This window comes from Hypanus sabinus, chromosome 24, assembly GCF_030144855.1.
Source record: "Hypanus sabinus isolate sHypSab1 chromosome 24, sHypSab1.hap1, whole genome shotgun sequence".
In the NCBI taxonomy this organism is placed as follows: domain Eukaryota; kingdom Metazoa; phylum Chordata; class Chondrichthyes; order Myliobatiformes; family Dasyatidae; genus Hypanus; species Hypanus sabinus.
This window is the reverse complement of record NC_082729.1, coordinates 4,713,912-4,735,216: the sequence shown is the minus strand read 5'-3', so window position 1 is coordinate 4,735,216 and position 21,305 is coordinate 4,713,912. Positions and strand designations below refer to the sequence as shown.

At 45.7% G+C, this 21,305-nt stretch overlaps 1 protein-coding gene across 4 annotated transcripts in view; it reads right to left on the bottom strand.

Annotated features, from left to right (window-relative positions):
* LOC132380418 (sestrin-1-like) overlaps window positions 1-21,305 on the bottom strand; it is a 120,372-nt gene that overhangs the window by 8,393 nt on the left and 90,674 nt on the right. For all 4 annotated transcript variants that reach the window (XM_059949192.1, XM_059949191.1, XM_059949193.1 and 1 more), the window contains 3 exons: window positions 9,742-9,939; window positions 6,567-6,749; window positions 3,544-3,768 (listed from right to left, as the gene is read on the bottom strand). In XM_059949192.1, the coding sequence (XP_059805175.1) occupies window positions 3,544-3,768; window positions 6,567-6,749; window positions 9,742-9,939 (606 nt within the window). The remainder of the gene's footprint in view (window positions 1-3,543; window positions 3,769-6,566; window positions 6,750-9,741; window positions 9,940-21,305) is intronic.

The following is a 21,305-nucleotide window of genomic DNA, read 5'->3' as shown; positions in this document are numbered from 1 at the left end:
TTTAATTCCTTCAGTACCTTTGGGAATAGCCAACGTTCCTAAACTGTGGAATTCAACACCTGAAACTATAAGGGATGTGGACTGAGATGGCACTTATAAACGCCAGTTCAAAACCGATTTAACAAACAGGAGAAAATCTGCAGGTGCTGGAAATCTGAGCCACACACACAAAACGCTGGAGAAACTCAGCTGGCCAGGCAGCGTCTGTGGAAGGAGAGTATAGTTGACATTTCGGGCTGAAAGCCTTCGGTAGAAACGTCGACTGTTTACTCTTTTCCATAGATGCTGCCTGGCCTGCTGAGTTCCTCCCAGCAGTTCGCGAATATTCATTTTAACTTGCTTTTAACTAACTTTTTTTCCCGTCTCTTCAAAGTAAATTTTATTATCAAAGTACATACCTATCACCATATACAACCCTGAGATACATTTTTTCCCCAGACATACTCAATAAAGCTATAGAAAAATAATCATAACACAATCAAAGACCGTCCAACTAGGTCACTCAACCACAGTGCAAAAACAACAAACTATGCAAATACAAAAAGAATGAAATAACGACAAATAATTAAACAACAAATATTGAGGAAGTGCGATTTGAAGAGTCCTTGAAAGTGTCTTTAGGTTGTGGGAATAGTTCAATGATGGGGCAATTGAAGTTACTTTCATGTTTGTGCTTTGTCTCATTGAAAAGCACTTTGAACTACATCATCTGGATGAAAAGCACTCTATAAATAAGTTCTTTTTATAACATGAAATTAAGACACAATGATAAACCGAACAATTGATCCCACTTTACTATCATTCACTGTTGCCTGATAAGGCGTCTGTGTCTGGCTGCTCTGCCTCTGCGTTTGAGTGGTCTCCCTCTCCCTCGAGGCCGCCAGAGGATGTTCCCGGAGCTCTGTGATTAAGTGACTGGTCTGGATTCTTTCGGTTTTACGGCTTTCACATTCTGTGCTTTCACCCGTTCTTTCTCGTTGCCATCAGAGTGACTTAATTTGGGGGTTTGATGTTCTCACAGTTCGCCTGACTTGCGTGTGCGTGTGTGAAATAGGTTTGATGCTCTTGCAGCTGTTGCGTGATTTAAATTTGGATCAATTTGTAAGGATCTTTGTGCGTGGGGGGGGGGGGGGGTGCCTTTATGCTTTTCTGTGAACAACTTCCATGGTTTTGTTTGTTCCGTGGCTATCTGGAGAAGACAAGTTTGAGAGGTGCATACTGCATAGATACTTTGTTTAAAATTCACATGATTCAAAGGTTCAAAGTTCAGGTTGCTGCAACCCTGTCTAAATGTGCTTTTCCTCAGAATGGTAGGAGCAAAGCCTTTGTCCATTAAAGTAATTGGCACCCAGTTAAACTAACCCACAGCCACTCTAACTGAACGTGAACCAATCTTTTCATCTTTTAAATATTCGACAGCCACAAACTGTGTCACATATGGGGTTAGTTTTCTTGTCGGTCAAAAGCCAGTCATCCACTGGCCCGTCTGAAGGAAGCCAAAGCTGTTTCTCATGGGTTACCTTGCATGTCATGGCACTGGAGTCCAGTTTCAGGCACCACAAGGGCACAAGAGTAGTACATGTGGGAGGCTCAGCCTCGTTTCCTTCATCCCCAGGCCTGCTTCAGGCAGAGGTCGCAACCAGTACTGAAGAACCATTGGGAAAGTGCGCTGCAGATGTCTGAACATAGAAATCTACAGCACATTACAGGCCCTTCGGCCCACAATGTTGTGCTGACCATTTAACCTACTCTAGAAACTGCCTAGATTTTCCTAGCGCACAGCCCCCTATTTTTCCATGCTCCACGTACCTACCAAAGAGGCCCTTAAAAGACCCTCAAACATGAAGTCTGCAGATGCTGGAAATTCAAGCAACGCACACAAAATGCTGGTGGAACGCAGCAGGCCAGGCAGCATCTATAGGGAGAAGCGCTGTCAACGTTTCAGGACTGACGAAGGGTCTCGGCCTGAAACGTCAACAGCGCTTCTCTCTTAAAAGACCCTATCTGGTTGTTGAATGTTTAGTTTTGTAGTTCATGTAACTTGGGGGTCTTGGAAGTTTCCTCGAATGTTTTACTGATTGTAAATAAGTGATTAATCTGCTTATTTGTAATCCGTGTCTTCTGCCTCGCTGATCAAACCCGTGAATCTGCTTCCTCACACGAAGCAGCGTTGTCGTATCTGCCTCTACTGCCACTCTTGGCACTGCATTCCGAGCATCCGTCACTAAAGAAAATTACTTGCCCGGCACAACTTTGAGATTTCCACCCCTCACCTTAAATGTCCACCCTCCAATCTTTTGACACTGACCCTGGGAAAAGACGCCAGCTGTCGATTTTTATGCCTGATTTTATAAACTTCAGTCTCTTCTCAGCCTTGGGCACTGCAGAGGAAACAGCCTCAGTTTGCTCAACGTTTAGTTCAGGGGTTCCCAACTTCATGCCATGGACCAATACCATTAACCATGGACTCTATGGACCCCAGACTGGGAACCCATCTAGTCCAACCTCTCCTTTAAGCAAAGTCTGAGCTTCACAATTCATCAAGTGACTTGTGCAGACTTAGAACACAGAACAGTACAGGTTCTTCATGAATGTTGTTCTGAACTTTTAACCCATACCAAGATCAATCCAGCCATTTTCCTATCATCCACGTGCCTATACCTATCGTCTCTTAAAGTGTCCCTCGTTTAAATTCCTCTCCCATCACCCCGGTAGGGTATTCCAACCATTGATTCATTCTGTGTAAAAGAACTTGGCTCTGACATTCCCCCCCCCCCCCCCCAATTAACTTCCTCCAATCACCTTAAGGTAAAGCTGGTTTTGGTTAAGAGATGGGACAGAACATGGAATGCTACAGCACAGTAAAGGCCTTTCAGCCCACAGTGTTGTGCCGAACTTTTAACCTATAGTTCAATCTAACCCTTCCCTCCCATGTCGTCCTCAGTGAAAGTTATGGCACAAGCAAACACGTGAAAGAGAATTCCTGGAACAATTCTGTAACAGAAGTGTAGACCTCGATCCTGGTTATAAGCCAATGCGGGCAGAATTCCAGGCCACAATGACTGACGTAGCCATGCAACCAATCAGCAAAAAGACCTCCTCCCTATGTCACAATTGAGTAATGACAACCAATCAGCTGACAGCCAAGTATACAAAGGCCAAGCACTCGGAGGGCACGCCACGAGAGAACAGCGCACTGGTGTCTCCTCGTATGGTGACGAAACGTTTGCAAATGGATTGTCAAGATCAGAGAACAACTCAACCCAATCCAACCATCAGCCACCCGAGCTACACAATTTCCAAGTTATTTCCAACACAAAGTCTTCCTTTTTTTTTTTGTATCATCCATGCGTCTAGCTAAGAGTTTCTTAAATGGACATTAAAATTATTTCAAAATATGACCAATATTCTCTAAGAGAATCTGCTGCCAATCTTGAACCAAATTCAAGCCCATTGCGAAGTGTCAGAGAGCACTAGGGCTGGGAATCTTGTCTAAACAGGGCTCGTGGCAGAGGGTACTTGTATGTCAAGAGGTTCACTTACTACACCGCAGTTGATAGCTTCCTCAGAGCCGCTGCTGGTGGAGCTGTCCGAGTGACAGCTGCCTGGAGACGGAGGTCTGAACGTGTAGCCGCCGTCCTGGTCTGGTTCTGGCCTGATACCGCAGCCCAGAACAAAGGAAGCCAGCGAGTGGTAGTGTGTGAGGAGGACGACAGCGTGGATCAGCTCAGCCAGCGACCAACTGCTCTCACCGGTCTTCAGCAGGTTCTGCAGGGACACAAAGTAAACTGTTGACACAAGGATGCCGGAATCTGGAGCAAGAGGACACTCGGGATGCAGCGGCGATACTTCATATTCCATCTGGGCGGCCTCTAACCCGATGGCATGAACATCAATTCCCGAACTCCCGACTTAAATGTTTGCTCGAAGTGTTTCGCTGATCGTGAGTAAGCGATTAATCTGCTATTTGTAATCTGTCTTCTGCCTCGCTCACCAAACCCGTGAACCTGCTTCCTCAAAACAAGCAGCTTTGTCAAATCTGCCTCCACCACCACTTACGGCACTTCATTCCAGGCATCCGTCACTAAAGGGAATTATTTGCCCGGCACAACTTTGAAATTTCCACCCCTCACCTTAAATGTACGCCCTCGCGTCTTTGACACTGACCCTGGGAAAAAGCACCAGCTATCGATTTTCATGCCTGATTTTATAAACTTCAGTCTCTTCTCAGCCTTGGGCACTGGAGAGAAAACAGCCTCAGTTTGCTCAACGTTTAGTTCAGGGGTTCCCAACTTTATGCCATGGACCAATACCATTAAGCAAGGGGGGGGGGGGGGGGTCCATGGTAATTTCTCCCTTCATCCTCTTTTTTTTCTATTTCCCCATTCCTGTTCCTCCCTTACCCTTTCTCTCCTCACATGCCCATCAGCTCCCTATGGCACCCTTCCTCCCATGGTCCACTGTCCTCTTCTATCAGATGCCTTCTTCAGCAATTATCTTTTCAACCTGTCACACCTTCCAGCTTCTCTGCCCCCCCAACCACCTTCACTCTCACCTATTCCCCTGCCAGCCTGTACTTCCTTCCTTTCGCCCCACACCTCCTCATCCCAGCTTCTGCCCCCTTCCTTCTCCGTCCCGAAGGAGGGTCTCTGGCCGAAACGTCGACGGTTTATTCATTCCTGCCGACGCTGCCTGACCTGCTGAGTTCCTCCAGCACTTTGTGTGTGTTGCTCTGGATATCCGGCATCTGCAGAATCTCGTTTATTTTTGCTGACCAGATTGGATGCCTGTGTGCAGCTGAAGAAATCTGGCAAGCTCCCTTGAGCCTCCATTTCTGATCAATCCACTGGGGAAAGCATCTGATCTGGAGACATCACAACTTGGTACGCCGTCAACTCGGCCCAAGAATGCAAGGAAAGCGGACACCATTCAGCGTGCTCTCCGTTTGGTGAGAGCCACGTTTACTCCCTCAAATGGGAGGGGCAGCACTAAAAGAACACACAGGCACTCAGTTAATGCCACTGTTACACGACAGATTATTCTAATGGGCTGGTACTGCACAGGATCAAAGCTGCTGAAAGTCGTGAGTTCGGTCAGCACCATCATGGGCACTAGCCTCCCCTGTACCCAGGACGTCAAGGAGTCGCTTGTCACATTCATTCTGGTCATGTTGTAAGCTTTATGCATACTGGAAAAGTATTTTTCACTGTTTCTTTGAGGCTTTTGGGAAGTGGTGGGAACCGGACCCGCTCATAGCCATCCTTGGAGCAACAAGCTCCCTATCTTCAGACAATAAGTATGAAAAAAAAATGGCTGTATTGTTTGGAATGGTGATTGCTAAGAAGTTAATCCTGCAAATGTGGAAAATGGACTCTGTGCCTACATATGATCTGAGGCTGAGAGAACTGGCAAACACTTTACATTTGGAGAGACTGAGACTATGTAATGAGGACAGAGGGGACATCTTTGAAAGGATATGGGGCCCTGCATTGGACTTTCTTACAGGGTTGGTGCGGTGCACCTCTGCTGTGTATGTTTACTTTTGCCTTTATATTATTCTCCCTTTTGCTGCTCAATATTCAATTTGATTTTCTTATGGCCGTGGTTTTTGTGAATGTGCTGTATTTTTTTTTTGTTGTTTGTTTGTAGGAAAAAAGAATAAAAAATATATATTTTTTAAAAAAAAGCAGCGATTTCTCCAAAAGGCGGCATCCATCATTAAGGACCCCCATCACCCAGGACATGCCCTCTTCTCATTGTCACCATCGAGGTGGTACAGGAGCCTGAAGACAACACTCAGCGATTCAGGAACAGCTTCTTCCCCTCCGCCATCAGGGAGGTGGTACAGGAGCCTGAAGACAACACTCAACGATTCAGGAACAGCTTCTTCCCCTCTGCCATCTGATTTCTGAATGGACATTGAACCCTTGAACATCACCTCACGACTTTGTTTCCCTCTTCTTTTTTTGCACTACTTACTAAATTTAACATCTTTAAAAAAATATATACATACTTCTTTCTATAATTTCAGTTTTTATTAGGTACTACAATGTACCACTACCACATAACAACAAATTTCATGACATACCATAAGATACAGGAGCAGAATTAGGCCATTTGGCCCATCGAGTCTGCTCTGTCATTTCATCATGGCCGATCCATTTTTCGTCTCAGCCCCAATCTCCTGCCTTCTCCCTGACTAATCAAGAACCTATTAACCTCTGCCTGTAATATAGCCAACGAATTAACCTCCAAGCCTCCTGTGGCAATGGATTCCACAGATTCACCATTCTCTGGTTGAAGAGATTCCCTCTCATCTCCGTTCTAAAAGGACACCCTTCTTTTCTGAGGCTGTGACCTCCAGTCCTATATGCTAGTGATAGTAAACCTGCTTTCAATTAGTCCAGAGCATGGACAAGCAAGGTGGGGACAGCAACATCTTATATAGAATTGCTCTATATATGAAACCACATGCTAATTACTAACTTCCAGATTTAACCAGGACTCGACAGACAATTAATTGTTCATTAATATACATTAATTTGAATATACTGCTGGTGACTTGCCTCTATATGTTCTTTTGTGATCAGCCAGGGTCTGTGGGCCAAGATCTTGTTGATTTCATTGAGGTTCCTCATTTTCTGTGGCACAAAGTTCAACCCGTTCAACCACTCAGGATTGCCTCCGACTTGGAGGAACTCATTGATGTGAAGGCTGGCGAGGTAGGAGCACTGATGACGGGCAGCGGCCTGCAGTGAGACACGGGGAGGAGGCAGTCAGCCACACATTTCATGCTCGATTTAAGAAACAAAAACCACACACTGGCCCTACGAGCAGTTGTCAACGTCTCCAACACCGACCCCGAAACAGACTGAACAAATTTAAGCAGAGGTTAGAGCAACACCATTACAGCGCCAATGACCCAGGTTCAATTCCCGTCTCTGCCTGTTTTGCACGTTCTCCCCGTGACAGTGTGGGTTTCCTCCGGGTGCTCTGGTTTCCTCCCACAGTCCAAAGACATAAAGGCAAGGGGGTTAATTGATCAACAAGGGCTCGATGTTACTGTGCTGCGTCTTGAAATAACGAAATAGAAACTTCAGAATTCTGCACAGTATTTCTTGGAAACCAGGGATCACCAGATTTCCAAATACCACGGGAATCCAAGGACATTTGTTTACTGAGATCCAGCCTTTGTGCCAGGTCACCCAGTAACCCCTGATTTTACTGTGACCTGCCTCCTAATCGCCGAAAAATTTACAAAGGCCAATTAACCATGTGGAGAACAGACAAACTCCTTACAGGCTGCAGCAGGTATTGAACCCAGGTCGCTGGAACCAGTGTGCTAACCACTATGCTACCATGGAGAATAATGAGGTAAAAGCGCACACACACGCACACAAACTTTGAATGGCATAGCAGACTGAAGGGCTGAATAGCCTCCCGATTCCATATGAAATTTGTTTTAACTTGAAAGCAATGCCAATTCTGCATCATTTGAAACCCTAGTCTATTTTCCAACATATCACTTCATAAACCACACCTCCCCTCCCACATCCAATACCCACAATGATGCAATACAGACCATCATGAAAACTAGCCTCCCCTCCAACCCTGTTGGAAATCACTATATTCTTTAAATAATACTTTTTATAAGATTTGTACTTTTTAAACAAACTCATGTACTTTTCATACTCACTGGCAGGAAATGGTATAGCAGCTGAACTAATGGCTTATCACCCAATTCTTTTATTGGCTAACTATCAGCACATTGCCTGGTGATACAATTGTTTTAATAATGTGGCCTATTACCTAGCTCATTCCTATCTAAAGAATTTCTCTCACTTACTATAAAAGTGATAGATTTTTTACAATTGTCATCTTTATTCTTTTGTCTCAGCATCCTTTCTCAGGTCTTTGTTTAGTTTGCTTAGCATTTGTATGGTTGTTTGTACTCTAAAATAAACTGAAATCTTGGAATGGGGCATCCCAGACAACCAGAGGAACCCCAGGGATCAGAAAATTACAGATCCAGCAACTCAACTGTCACTCAGTCCTACCTAGGAAAAGAAACCAATATACAAGACCATAAGATATAGGAGCAGAAGTATGCCATTTGGCCCATCGAGTCTGTTCCATCATTCAATCATGGGCTGATCCAATTCTTCCAGTCATTCCCATTCCCCTGCCTTCTCCCTTTGATGCCCTGGCTAATCAAGGACATATCTATAGTATCTCTGCCTTAAATGCACCCAATGACTTGGCCTCCACAGCCCCTCATGGCGACATTCCACAGATTTACCGCCCTCTGACTAAAGTAATTTCCCTGCATTTCTGTTCTAAATGGAAGTCCTTCAATCCTGAAGTCGTGCCCACTTGTCCTAGACTCCCCTATCATTGGTCAGACGATTCAAATGCTTCCTTCTATTGGCAGAGGCTTGAAAACGCACCAGCAAACTCGAGGACAGTGCTTTATTAGCGTCATGAACAGACCTCTTGCATCATAAAGGTGAGCTCTAGCCCTCAACCTACCTGACGGCCGGTTTCACGAGTTCGGCGAGTTGGGACAGAAGTCAAGAATTTCTCACCACCCGTATTTAGTTTAACCCTTCCAGTTAAACTCTGTTACAAATACTTACCTAAATCAAGCCCCCAAAGTGGCAGGACAAGCATTCATTCGGAGGCAAATACTTATCTAAAATGTGTACCTGGGAGCTTCTCATTAACTCCAAGACTGCCATCGCAAGTTGATAGGGTGGTTAAGGAGGTGTATGGTGCATTTACTTAATTAAATGGGGGTTTAAATTCAAGAGCTACCAAATACTGTTGCTGCTTTATAAAAACAGTTAGACCACAATTGGAATATTGTTCTTGGAGTTCTGGTTGCCTTATTATAGGAAGGATGTGGAAGCTTTAGAGGGGGTAGAGGAGATGGCACATGGATGATAGGAAAATGAAGGGTTGTACTAATCTCAGAGTAGGTTGGAAGGATGACACGACGTTGTTGACTGAACGGCTTGCATGGTGCTGTAATATTCTATGAAATGCAACCTATAATAAACCAATTATCAATTAGGTTAAGCATTTCCGCTCCATCCGCCAAAGAATTTAATTCCAATTCCCATTCCTGTTCTGACATGTGCCAAGACGAGGCCACCGCAGGGTAGGAGGAGCAACGCCTTGTACATTCTGCCTTTGTACCCTCCAACCTGATGACATGAATACCCATTTCTCTTTCTGGTTAAAAAGAAAAACACATTACCCCCCCCCCTTTTCTTCTGTTCCTCACTCTATCCACATACCTCTTCCCACCTGCCCATCACCTCCCCCTTCCCCTATGGTCCACTCTCCTCCCCTATCAGATTCCTTCTTCTCCAGCCCTTTACCTTTCCCACCCACCTGGCTTCACCTATCACCTTCCAGCTATCCTCCTTCCCTCCCCCCCACCTTTTTATTCTGGCGTCTTCCCCCCCCCCCATTCCTTTTCAGTCCTGAAGAAGGGTCTCAACCCAAAATGTCAACTAACCATTCATTTCCATAGATGCTCTGACCTACTGAGTCTCTCCAGCATTTTGTGTGCGTTGCTAACCGCTATGTTACCTCGTGGTCCAACCATAAACCTCACATTATGTTTGGCCTTGGTATTAAGAAAACAAAGACACAATGGCGATTTTTCTAACATTTATCAGTTAGCACATAAAGCATTGCCAATGCAGACAGACAAGAATGGCAAGACCAACTTACCATTAAACCAATGTAATGCCTATAGTGATAGGGGAGTGGTCCATCCATTTGCAGGAGATAGTACTGAGTTTTCCAAAAGTTTTCAAGATACTGCGGGTGCAAGCCCATCACCATGGTTACATTGTCCAGTCGGCCAGTGGACACAAAGGCTTCAATAAAGAGCTGTCGTTCCGTTTCCTCCAGGCCGTCCTGTAGAATCTGGAACAGAACAGAATTAAACGCGTTACACTGTCCAAACAAACAACTAATATTCGCGTTCAGCAGTGTGGCTGTAAAACTGAAATCTTTCAGAATTTAGACAGTAAAGAATGTTAGAACACACTATGGTCATCATTTGACAAGTTTGTGGCTAATATTTTGCCCTCAGCACCATTAACCCAATGTCCCTCTGAAAACCTGTTCTCATTTACCTCAAATATATTCCACGGTCCAGCCATCTCACCATTTACTCAGTACAGCCTGAGTTCCCAAGCTTTTTCATGCCATGGTCCCTTACCATTACCTTTTTTTTTTTAAAATATGCGTGGACCCCAGGTGGTGAACCCGAGTTAGAGTAAACCCACCCGCCACCCAACTGTAACCCCAAAATCTCCATGAATTTATTACCTCTGTAAAATGCAATGCAGCAAAACAGAACCTGTGCGATCCCGGAGTGTTTTGCTAATTTGCTGATGTAGTTGTTGTAAAAAGCTTGCAAGAGTTTGCGATTTGGAGCAGGGAGTGTTTTGGTATTGCATGACTGAAAGCAGAGAAAAACAGGGCACTGCTGTTGGGGTCGGGGGTGGGGAAGAAGCCTCAAAGACAAACGTAGCTCATTCAAGATGGGTGCACTGTGTGGCAGGGAAGGGTTAGATTGACCTTGGAGAAGGTTGAAAGGTCAGCACAGAGGAGCGGATATATGGAATGTGCGGCCATGGGCGGTAGAAATGAAGGCATTAGGGAGATTTAAGAGACCGTAGTTAGACACATGGACGGAAGATTTTTGTCAGGGTAGGTTAAAAGGTCAGCACGACATGGTGGGCCAAACAGTCTTTACCGTGCTGTCCCATTCATAACTTTAAGGTGATGAGGAAAGCAAAGGGTGACTATCAGAGGTAGCAATTTTACATAGAGAATGGGGGTTATGTGGAACGCCCTGCTGGGGGGGTGGAGAGGCAGGAACATTAGGGGCATTTAAGAGGCACTATGTAGGATGGAAATGCTAGATTAATCTAGGAGTAGGCTGAAGGGTTGGCATAACATATCTTCGGGTCTAGAATCACAAACAAGAAAATCAAAGTAATGTTTCAACTCTATAAAACTCTGGTTAGACCACACTTGTGTTCAGTTCTGGTCACCTCACGATAGGAAAGATGTGGAAGGCTTTAGAGAGATTGCAGAGGAGATTTACCAGGTGCTGCCTGGATTAGAGAGCATATCTTATGAGGATAGTTTGAGTGAGCTTTTCTCTTTGGAGTGAAGGAGGAGGAGAGGAGACTTGATAGAGGTGTACAAGGTAATAAGAATGGACAGTTGACATCTTTTTCCACCCAGACAACTCTCCACAAGGCACAGGAGGAGAACTGGGCTTTTCTGTCTATTGACGAGTCTGCTCCATCATTCCATCTCGGCTGATTGATTATCCTTCTCAATGCTATTCTCCTGCCTTCACCCCTCAACCTTTGACACACTGACTAATCAAGTCTACCAACCCCACATTAAATATATCCAATGACTTGGCCATCACAGCCATGAAGCAAATAATTCCACAGATTCACCACCCTCAGGTTAAAGAAATCCCTCCTCGACTCTGTCTAAATGGACTTCCTTTTACTCTGAAGCTATGCTCTCTGATCCTGGACTCCCCAATTATAGGAACCATCCTCTCCGCGTCCACTCTACTCCGGCCTTTCAATATTTTGTAGCTCAACTACCATTCTGCCTAGTCCCAAAAACCCGCACCTGGACCATACCCATCCCACCCACGTACCTTTCCAAACTTCTCTCAAATGTTGCAAACAAACATGCATTCACCACTTCTATCAGTCCGTTCCAAGTTCTCACCGCACTGAGAGAAGCAGCTCCCCCTCGGATTCCTCTTAAATAATTTTCACCTTTAGCCCCCTAAACCCATGACCTCTGGTTCTAGTCTCTCCCAATCTCAGTGGAAAAACCGGTTTGCACATGCACACCCCTTCAGACTGCACAAGGAAGAGACCCGAATCAGCAAAATTCAGAGGAATGATGTGGCTCTTTGCCAGAGCCAATTTGTTTTACCATTCCGATTCAGATATCCCAAGGCTTCCTAGGTCAGCTCGAGATGTAACAAGTACTGAACCGAACTGGCAAAAGCATCCAGATAACTATCAGAGTCTGATTTTATTCATGGGCAGAAGCAAGGCTGGAGTGTATTAGGCAGCACTGACCAGTAACCAGTAACGAGGCACTCACCTGATGCAAACCAGAACCACAATTACGTCTCCTGTTTACTTCATTTCTTCCGCAGAGGAACACACTGACAGCAGGATTTTTTTAAAATACAAAATTGAGTCACAATGCATTAGGGATTCGACAAAAGGGAATGGAAAGCTCCTGTCAGACAATCTACGAGAATGGTGTGGAAAGAACCGGATTGGGAGAGGTCGAGCTCAAAACCACATTAAATTCTGGAATTGCGGCCACTGGGGAGCACAGGGGGTTCAAGAGCGCAGATGCCAGATTCCAGCAATACAAACAGTATGGGGGTGGAGGGGGAAAATGGGAGCACTGATATCCCGGTCCCCCTGTCTGACAGGCAGCAGCTTGCAGTTCAGAACATAAGTGTATTTGTGTAAATGTAATTGCGTCACATAAATGCCTCATGACAGCACTTCTACTTTCTCAAGAGTCTGCGGATGTGACATCAAACACCTTGGTAAACTTCGATTGACCCGTGGTGGAAAGTGTGCTGACTGGCTGCATTACGGCCTGATATGGGAACACCAATGCCTTTGAATGGAAAATCCTATAAAATGTAGTGGATTCAGCCCAGTACATCACAGGTAAAACCCTCCCAACTACCGAACACATCTACATGAAACATTGCCACAGAAAAGCAGCCTCCATCATCCGAGATCTCCATCACCCAGGTCACGATCTCTTCTCGCTGCTGCCATCAGGTAGAAGGTACAAGAGCCTCAGGGCTCCCACCACCAGGTTCAAGAACAGTTACTACCCCTCAACCATCAGGCTCTTGAACAAAAGAGGATAACTACACTCATCTATTGAGATGTTCCCACAACCAATGATCCCACTTTAAGGACTCTTTATCTTGTTATCTCATGCTCTCATTATTTATTGCTATTTATTTGCATTTGCACAGTTTGTTGTCTTCTGCACTCTGGTTGATCTTTCATTGATCCTGTTATAGTTACTGTCCTATAGATTTGCTGAGAATGCCCACAGGAAAGTGAATCTCAGGGTTGATGGGAGGGACTGAGTACCTGGGAGGTGTCTCACACTAGAAGTTTAGCTCATTGGTTAAGAGTTCGCTCGCTATGTGCCATGTCGTGTGACATGGGCAATCATGGTCTTTCCATGGCCATGACTGTTCTTGGCAAACTTTTCTACAGAAGTTGTTTGCCATTGCCTTCTTCTGAGCAGTGTCTTTGCCATTACCAACACTCTTCAGAGATTGTCTGCCTGGTGTCAGTGGTCACATAACCAGGTCTTGTGATGTGCACCAGCTGCTCGTACGAGCATCCACCACCTGCTCCCATGGTCACGTGACCCTGATCGGGGGCTAAACAGGTGCTACACCTTGCCCAAGGGTAATCTGCAGCCTAGTGAAAGGAAGGAGCACCTTACACCTCCTTCGGTAGAGACGTTTTGCCACCCTGCCATCCAAATAGGCCAAGGGTTGAAAGGTGAAATATTTAAGTGGAGCTTCTTCACTCAGGAGTAGAGAGTGTGGGACGAACTGCCAGTGAAAATGGTGGATGTAGGTTCCACGTCAATAGTGAAAAGTAATTAAATAAATGGATGAGAGTGGTATGGAGGTCAGGGTGTGGGCCAATGGGACCAGGGGAACAACAGTTTGCACAGACTAGATGGGCTGAAGGGCCTGTTTTGATGCTGTGTTGCCCTATGACTGAAACATCATTTGACTGGGTCTGACAAAATAGTTTGAAACTCTTTGGAGGGCTGTGTCTTTTCATTGCCATGATCTTGCCTATTCGGGCAAAACAGGCTCTATTCCCCACCTTGTTATTTATTTATTGAGATACAGTGCAGAATGGGCCCCTCCAGTCCCTTGAGCCACAGCATCCAGCAACCCTAGCCTAATCACTGGATAAATTACCATGACCAATCACCCGGTACAACGTCTTTGGACTGTGGGAGGAAATCAGAGCACCCGGAGGAAACCCACACAGTCACAGGGAGAACGTTGAAACTCTTTACAGGCAGCAGCAGGAGCTTGTGTCTTTTGAATTTTGAAGTTACAAAACATAACCACTCCTGCTTTTTCTTTTCATTCCTGAAGAAGTGCCTCAGCCCAAAACATTGACTGTTTATTCATTTCCACAAATGCTGCCTGACCTGCTTGGCTCCCCCAGCGTTTTGTGTGTGTTGCTTTTTCTACCCCGGTATCTGCAGAATTTCTTGTGTTTATAGTGTGTGCACTGACTCTAACTGGTATGTCTTTGGACTGTGGGAGAAAACCAGAGCACCCGGAGGAAACCCACACAGCCAACAGGAGAACGTACAAAATGTACAGGGACACTCATAGAAGACCCATTTTATCATCAACGAACGTAGTTTAAAAACATCAAATATTAAAGGGTTAAGCACACCTTTGGCAAGCTAGCTTGTAAACACATAAACAATTCGTTGAGCCTGTTAGAATTTTGAAGGGCCCTCTCATGTGTCAATAGCCAAGTCACTACAATTGATGGGTAAGCATACAATGATTCAGTAACCTGACACTCATGGATTCAGGGAGGTCTCACCGGCAGGCAGATCCAATTAAATAAATCTGATGCAAACAATTGCTGCCTTGTCATAAAACTCAATCAGTTAAGATGAATCTGGCTCCCTCACCCAATCTGCCTCCCCTGCAACTCTAGAACAATCACAATCCAAGGTAAGCTTATTATCAAAGTATGTTTATGCCACCATAAACAACCTGGAGATTGATTTTTAATCTCAAGTTAGTCAGTCAGGCAGTGACTTTTAAATAGCCAAGGACATCACTGGAGAAAACAGGTTCGAAACACAAAGAGATTTTGTCCTCTTCCTTTCCAGTCCTGATGAAGGTCTTGGCTCTAGACATTGATTTTTGTTGACTCCCTCCACTGATGCTCAAAGTTCAAAGTAATTTTATTATCCAAGAACATATATGGCAGTGAATGCAACCCTGAGATCCATTTCCTTGTCAGCAGTCGCAGTAAATACAAGAAACACAATAGAACCACTGAAAGACCACACTCATCCGAGCAGACACACAACCAATGAGCAAAGGACGACCGACTGTGCAAATTCAAAAACAAAATAGAAAATAATAAATAAATTAGGAGAACATGAGATGAAGAATTCTTCAAAGCTTCTGGGGGTCAATGTTTGAGGATCTATCCTGGACCCAACTGATGCAGCTATACAGAAGGCACAACACTGGCTATCTTTCATTAGCAGATTTGGTATGTCACCACAGACACTCACAAATTTCCACAGATGTACCATGGAGAGCATTCTAACTTGCTGCATTACCGTCTGATATGGCAACGGGGGGTGGGGGTGTGGTGGTAGGGGGATACTACACAGGATTGAAATAAGCTGCAGAGAGTTGTAAATTCACACAGTTCCATCATGGCCACTAGCTTCTGTAGTATCCGGGGCTTCGTCAAGCAGTGGTCCCTCAAAAAGGTGGCATCCATCACCCAGGACATGCCCCCTTCTAATTACTACCATCAGGGAGGAGGTACAGGAGCCTGAAGACCCCACTTCTCATTACTACCATCAGGGAGGAGGTACAGGAGCCTGAAGACCCCTCTTCTCATTACTACCATCAGGGAGGAGGTACAGGAGCCTGAAGACCCCTCTTCTCATTACTACCATCAGGGAGGAGGTACAGGAGCCTGAAGACCCCTCTTCTCATTACTACCATCAGGGAGGAGGTACAGTAGCCTGAAGACCCCTCTTCTCATTACTACCATCAGGGAGGAGGTACAGGAGCCTGAAGACCCCTCTTCTCATTACTACCATCAGGGAAGAGGTACAGGAGCCTGAAGACCCCTCTTCTCATTACTACCATCAGGGAGGAGGTACAGGAGCCTGAAGACCCCTCTTCTTATTACTACCATCAGGGAGGGGGTACAGGAGCCTGAAGACCCCTCTTCTCATTACTACCATCAGGGAGGGGGTACAGGAGCCTGAAGACCCCTCTTCTCATTACTACCATCAGGGAGGAGGTACAGGAGCCCGAAGACACACACTCAATGATTCAGGAACAACTTCTTCCCCTCTGTCGTCCTATTTCTGAATGAACATTGAACCCATGAACACTACGTCAATACTCCCCCCCCCTTGCACTTATTTAACTTTTCTAAATATATTAATACTTATCATAATTTAGTATTTTTCATTGTGTATTGCAATGTTCTGCTGCACAACAAGAAATTTCACAACATATGCTGGATAAATTAAAGCTGATTCTGAAGTGAGTTGTGGGGACAGTTCTGTGTTGGGGTAACTGCAGTTATCCCCTCTGGTTCAAGAGCTTGTCAGCCTCGGGGTAATAACTGTTGCTGAACCTGGTGGTGTGAGTCCTGAAGCTCCTGTACTTCCTTCCCGATGGCAGCAGCAAGAAGACAGCATGGCCTGGATGGTGACTTGATGATGGATGTATCCTTGCTGCCTGACCTGCTGAGTTCCTCCAGCAATTTGTATGCATTAACAGAAAGCGGGTGGTTGAGTGTGCAGCCAAAGATAGTGATCAAAAGAAGCTGCATCAGCATTTAAGATTAGACAAGTGTCTGCAGCAAGTGGGAAGAAAGCAAAACAAAAGTATGACACACAAAATGCGGGAGGAACTCAGCGGGTCAGGCAGTATCTGTGGAACACAATCAATAGTCGACATTTCAGGCCAAGACCCTTCTTCAGGACTGAGAAGGAAGGGGGAATATGCCAGAATAAAAAGGTGTCGGGGTGGGGGGAGAGAAGAGAAGAGAAGAGGAGGGGAAGGAGGATAGCTGGAAGGTAGTAGGTGAAGCCAGGGGTGTGGGAAAGGTCAAGGGCTGAAGAAGAAATGTGATAGGAGAGGAGAGGGAACCATGGGAGAAAGAGAAGGAGGAGGGAAGAAGTTAACAGGCAGGTGAGAAGAAGTGAAAGGAGAGAGTGGGGAACAGAGGAGGGAGGGAGAAATTGATGTTCATGCCATCAGGTTGGTGGGCACTCAGATGGAATAAAAGCTGTTTCTCCTCCACCCCGAGGGTGACTCATCTCAGCAAAGTACTGAACTGGTCTGAACGAGAACAATACTGGTAGGACACTGTAAATACACCGTGTTGATTTCCCTCCTCTGAAACTCCGATCTGATAGTTATTCCAGAATTCAGGCATTAGTGGATAATAAAACACAGAAGCGAAACCACAAACAGCAAAAGGCTCGGCTCTATACTGGGTCCGCCAAGCTACACAAAAAAATGGCGCAAATCTTGAGGAACACCCAAATTAACACATCCAGCTCAAAGTAACTTCCCAATTAGCATTCTGGCAAATCTGTTCATCGTCTCCTCGGCTGCCACAAAGATGCCAAACTCAGGCTGGAGGAGCAACACCTGATATTGTCTGGGTAGCCTCCAACCTGTTGGCATGAAAATCGGTTTCTCTAACTTCCAGTAATTCCTTCCCTCTCCCTCGCTTTCCAGTCCCAATTCTCCTCACCTCCCTCTGGCTCTCCCTCTCTTTCCCTTTGTCCCATGGTCCACATCCCCTCCTATCAGATGCCTCCTTCTTCAGCTCTTTACTCAGTCCACCTATCTCCCCCCAACTTCCCACTTCATCACACCCTCCCCATCCCTCACACCCTCCCCCACCCAGTCTCACCAATTACCTCCTAGCTTCTCACTTCTTCCTCCCTCCCCAACCATCCACCTTCTCCTGCTCTCAGCTGCCAGCTTGTAATCCTTCCCTTAACAGAAGTTCCTACTCTGGCATCTTTCCCCCTTCCTTATCCAGTCCTGATGACAGGTCTCAGCCCAAAACATCAGCTGTTTGTTCCCTCCACAGATGCTGCCTGAACAGCTGGGTTCCTCCAGCGTTTCTGATTCAGTTGTTAATCACACATTAAAATGTACCATGAGTTGCATCATTCGCATTAACTAGCCACACACCCCGAGGATGTGTTGGGGCAGCCTGCAAGAGTCACAACATATCCCAGCACCAGCATTACATGCCCACAATTTTGCACGCATCAGCCGAATGACTTTCTTGTATGATGCAACTGCTGGGCAGAAAAGTAGACACTGAGCAACTCTGCAAAACAGGATGTGACTAAACAAAGTCACCTTTCTGCTTCACATTGCAGCTTGAAGGTGGCCAGCTGCTTCGACAAGAGACAAGCAACCGCAGATGCTGGAATCTGGAGCAAAAATTCTGCAGGCCAGGCAGCATCTGTGGCGTGAACCAGCCTAGATGAAGGGTCTCATCTTCCTCCAAATGGACCACAACCTTGTCGTAGGGTTTGGAGGCTTGCGTGCCTCAATGACCCGGAGAGCTATGCTGACTGGAGTCAAGGCTTTATGCTTTGGCTCTTGGTGGGGTCACCCATGCCAAACAGATCAAAGGACAGAGGCCAGACTAAGAGTGGTCCACCGGTCCTCCAGGTTCAGGGGTTCAATTCAAGGGCTAACAACTCTGACTGGTAAAACAAAACTGGTACAGAAACAGCAAACAAAAGAAAATCTGCAGATGCTGGAAATCCAAGCAACACACACAAAACACTGGAGGAACTCAGCAGGCCAGGCAGCTTCTATGGAAAGGAGTCAACAGTCGCCATTTCAGGCCGAAACCCTTCAGCAGAAACAGCAATGAAGAATCCTTTTGCATCTGAGTGTGATGTTATTCCTGAGTCTCTAGCCGGGACTTGAATGACTGACAGTGGTAAGAGAAAGCTACCAACATGAAGAAGGAAACCCTGAACACTGCCAAGGACGGAGGACCTTCATTGCTGCTCTGAATGCCAGTGGCGTAATGGGCAGCAAATAAGCAAGACTGAAAACGACAGGCGGGAAGTGCCTTCCCCAACATGTGAAGTCAGCTCTGGCAGACTAGTGTTACGTACTCGTGACATGACAGTGGTACCCTTGTCACGTGACTGGGGTTGAAGCTATACTGGACTTGAGGTAATGGTCTTGTGATGGTGGAGTGATGTCGTTTTCCCACCAGTAGAGATCATGTGACAGGTTGTTTGTTTTTTTTAAAAACAGGTTATAAAAGGAAGACCCCACCCTGTGAGGAGGGGCAGTTCGTGGCTGGATTTGCCAAGTTGACTTCATGCCACTGTGTGATTTAATGTGATGACACAGTTTAGTTGAAGGATGAAGTTTTTAATCTAATGCCTAAAGTTTAAAAGGTCATTGCCAGCAGGTTCTTTACAATACTGCTAGTTTGAGAATCAGTGGAGAGTGAAGATCGGAGTTCAGGAGTTAAAGATCGAGGAGAATCTAGTTCGATGGTGAAACGGGTTTGACCTTGTTTAATCCTTATTCGGAAGGAATTCGTTGACTGTTCTCGTGTTAATCTCTGTGGGATAGCAGAAGATTGAGGACAGTGTGATAAAGGAAAGGTCAGTGCCTTTAAGCTGTTTCGTTTCGTAAATTCTTCGTGGGAAGTTTGACATTGGGGATCGAAGCAAAACGACGTGAAAGAGAATTTAAATCATCTTATAAAGTCTCTCCTTTTAAAATGGACTGTGAGCGTTTTGAACTTGTGGCAATCCTACTTAAAAGAACTGTTTTTGCCACATCGCTTTAAGAACTGTTTGAGCTGCATCGCTTTAAGAATTGTTTGAGCTGCCGCACAGCAGCTGTTTCCGGTTACGTTAGTGTTTGTTCACTTTTGGGGGGGGGGGGGGGTTTGTTTTCAGTGTTTAATAAACGTGTTATTTGTTATACAAACCCTTGCCTAACTCACATATTTATTGTTGCCTGAATGCGTAACACTAGGCAGATGAGATCTACGGTGAGATCCAACGGCCAGGAAGTTGGTTTGGTAACGCTCCGTGGAGAGCGAAGGGCGCGACAAGGCACAGAAGATGTTACGGTCAACCAAGGGAGACCCCAGTTTGTGACGCTTGCTTGTGCCACTGGACCTGGACTCATGAGATCGAGAGAGTGGGACTGCCCCACTGCATGGCTTTTCCACTCTAAAAGCTCTTCTGCACAGGTCTCCTGTCATCGTTGGACATGACAGGCACCCACCACCACTCAGAACAGCAGCTGCCATTTCCCTCCACTGCCTGACCTGCCAAGTTCCTCCAGCAGCTTGCTTGTAGCTGTTTGCTCCTCGCTTATGGGGAGCGGATGTTACTGACAACGTCAACATTTACTGTCCATTCATAATCCTTCCCAAGACTCAAACAAAGATCACAGAGGCCCTCAGGAAAAGTGTTAAGAGTTACGTCTTCAGTACCGAACGGGTTTTTGTTTGTGTTTAGTTGTTTCATTAGTAAGATTTTTCATAATTCTAATCATTCGACCTTTATGTGCCATGTTGTATGAATTAGGCATTCATGATGTTTCCAAAGTTAAAGTAAGTTTTACTATCAAAGTGTATACATCACCATATACAACCAAGATTCATTTTCCTGTGGGCATACTCAGCCAATCTATAGAATAGTAACTGTAACAGAATCAGTGAAAAATCAACCAGAGTGCAGAAGACGTAACTGTGACTGTTCTTGGCAAATTTTTCTACAGAAGTGGTTTGCCATTGCCTTCTTCTGGACAGTGTCTTTACAAGACGGGTGACCCCAGCCATTATCAATACCCTTCAAAGATTGTCTGCTTGGTGTCAATGGTCACATAACCAGGACTTGTGATCTGCACCAGCTGCTCGAACGACCATCTACCACCTGCTCCTGTGGCTTCACGTGCTAAGCAGGTTCTACACCTTGCCCAAGGGTGACCTGCAGGCCAGTGGAGGGTTGGAGCACCTTTGGTAATGAAGCACCTTGAATTCACTGATTCAAATAAACTCTTCCAACTGCTCAGCTCCAAGGCAGGATTTGACCTCACCTTGACATCAATAATCCAGGCCCCTACCAGTTGGTCCAGTGGCACAACCACTGCATTCATACCTAAAGATTAGCTTTACGTGTCACATGTACACTGAAAACAAACAGTGGAATGTGCTGTCTGTGTTAACGTCCAACAGAATCCAAGGATGTGCCTGGAGCAGCCGGCAAGCGCTGCCACGTAGCATGTCCCCAAATTACTAACTCTAACCCGCAAGTCTTTGGACTGTGGGAGGAAACACACGCGGTCACACACACACACACACTCACTCACTCCTTTCAGGCAGCGGCGGGAACTGAACCCTGATCTCTGG